This window comes from Physeter macrocephalus, chromosome 11, assembly GCF_002837175.3.
Source record: "Physeter macrocephalus isolate SW-GA chromosome 11, ASM283717v5, whole genome shotgun sequence".
NCBI classification, from domain to species: Eukaryota; Metazoa; Chordata; class Mammalia; order Artiodactyla; family Physeteridae; genus Physeter; species Physeter macrocephalus.
Genome location: NC_041224.1, coordinates 39,029,611 through 39,032,186, shown reverse-complemented (window position 1 = coordinate 39,032,186; position 2,576 = coordinate 39,029,611). Strand labels below are relative to the sequence as shown.

Here is a 2,576-nt window from a genome sequence, read left to right as displayed (position 1 = left end):
ATGGAGGACCCCACGCCTGAGCCCGTCTACGTCGACGTGGACAAAGGACTGACCTTGGCCTGCTTCGTCTTCCTCTGCCTCTTCCTCGTCGTGATGATCATTCGCTGCGCCAAGGTCATCATGGACCCTTACAGCGCCATCCCCACATCCACCTGGGAAGAGCAGCACCTGGATGACTGAGGCGCCCGCGGGCAGGGGCCGTGGTGAGGGACCCAGCGCCCTCTGGACAGGGTTGCCCAGGATGTGCCTCTGTCCCCTGGCCACCGGCTTTCCAGCCCATGGAGGCGAGAAAGGATTTGGCCACCTGGGGCTGGAGAAGGTTCACCTTAGCCTTGCCTGCTGTCACAGGAGCAGCAGGGTGAGATGCTCGGGATGCTGTGGGTGTTGCAGTGGTGGGCCAGTCTGGGGCTAAGAGCGCTGGACCGGGAGTCAGGAGGCCCAGATTCCAGTCTGGGGGATCACTGTGAGCCTGGGGGGCGGTCACCTTCCCTGGCTCGCGCACACCTTTTGGCACCGGATACGGAGCAGTCACCCACCATCATAACAACAGTGGTCTCGTTTTGAGGAGACTCTTGCCCTTAACATGCAAAGTAGCACGCACACTAGCCCTGGAGGCTCCCAGCACAGACGTTCACCTGAGCCCCAGCCCCTTCCCAGTGGGCCAGCAATGGAGCGCGTGGTGACGTGGGAAAGGAGTTGGAAGGTGCATCACCCCAAATTCACAAAAGGCACAGGGGCTGCTTCCCAACAGTATTTTTTTAAACTAAAATATAGAGGGGTATATTTTTCCTGTTATAAATGAAATACGTATTTTGGAAGTTTGGGAAAATACAGAAAAAATAGAAGGATGGGGGAAAATAACACTTATAATCCCACGCCCCCAAAGCCGCCATTTTGATATATTTTCTCCCAGCATTTTTTACATGTATTTTTAAATAGTCAAAATCATACTGTGTGCATGATGTTGTATCATTTCATATTAGAGCATGAACACTTTCTCATTTCGTCAAGCACTCTTTATAGCCATCATTTTTACTGGCTGCAGAGTATTCCATCCGGTGGATAGGTCATAGTTTCATAATTATCTCCTTTGGTCTTACATTTCTTTTTTTTTTTTTTTTTTTTTTTTACTAACTTTTCCTCATGCAAAATTATTTCACCCAGTGACCTCTTGAGAGCGCACAGTTATGAGATTAATATCGGACAGGAAGAACTGGCTTCTAGTCCTGTCAGTCACTCTAAGGCTGTGTGACCTTGAGCAAGTCACTTCACCTCTCGGTGCCTCCGTTCCCTGATTTTAAAAAGGGGAGGAAAAGCCTTGCCCTTTTTGTTTTGTGTGAACCTCATGTGAATGAAAGGACAGGAGTGGGAGTGCTTTGAATGTAAACGTGCTGTGGGGGGGAGACAAGGGATAAGTTGTTGATAATGACTCTTCTCCCTCTTTTCCCACCCTTCTGACCCCCTCCCACCCCATCACCTATATCTAAGACCTTGCAGCAAGAATATTGGACCAGAGCCCACAAACCTGGTCCCAAGTCCCAACTCCTCTACTTCCTTGCTCTATGACCCCAAATAACTCAGCCTCTCTGAGCCCCAGTTTCCTCATCTGTAACATGAGGGAATAACATCTACCTCACAAGGTTGTTGTGAGGATGAAATGAGAGAACATGGGCAAACATTGGTGTATTTTCTTGATTTTACCACCCCAGGAGAAGCCAGGGGTCTGAGCTGGGAAGAAGAGAGGTCTGGCTTCCCCCCTCTCTGCAGAGCCTGGAACCCTGGGCTTTCCTCAGTTCCCAGGGCCACTGCTGAAAGGCCAAATCTCCCAGCCAGGACCACTGGTCAGAGGAATACTCACAGCAACCTCTCCCAGCACCTGACCTCAAGGAATGTGGTGTCTATTAATTTACATTATTATCATTGTCATCGGTATTCCCACAAACATAATATGAAGTTAAACTAGACCACCAAAATTCCCCCTCCTTCTGAATGCATTTATTCCATCCCTCTAAGGCACACCTGCCATCTCCATCAGAAGTGCCCTGCAGCTGTGAAGTAGCTCAAGGCTCCCTTCCCACCACCTGCATCCCAGCCATGGGTCCCACTCCATCCCAGGTCACCTGGGAAGTGGGTTTCCAAAGCACCATCACCACTAGGTGACCCCTGAAAGTGAACAAGCCCACAGCTGCTCAGACAGCTTTCCAGGGCATATCCAGCTGTTCCTCCATCCACACCCCCACTGTGTGGGATGCACAAAGGGACAGCTGGCAAAGGCAGTGGACCAAGGTGCATTGGAGGCTCTGTGTGAGGGGAGGATCTAGAGCAAGGACCTTGTACATTGCCTCAGGCCTAGCAGCAGCCTTCACTCTTGCAGCCTACCTCAGAGATACCAAGCACTTCTGTGAAAAGCTCATCAGCATGGATTTACAATGCAAATCAGAACCAACGCCCAATCAGTTAATAACAGATCCCAAGGATCAAGAAGAGGTCTTGAAGACCTCACTTGGAGATACTTTAGAGCTCTCAGGAGTGAAAAACAGGTGCCTGAGGGCCGTGCTATTCAAACCATGATGAAG

General features: G+C 50.3%; 1 protein-coding gene across 1 annotated transcript; it reads left to right on the top strand.

Moving 5' to 3' along the window:
• Positions 1–180, top strand: CTXND1 (cortexin domain containing 1). The gene has a single exon (XM_024129662.1). The coding sequence runs from the start codon at positions 1–3 to the stop codon at positions 178–180; it is 180 nt and encodes a 59-aa protein (XP_023985430.1).
• Positions 181–2,576: the final 2,396 nt, after the last annotated feature.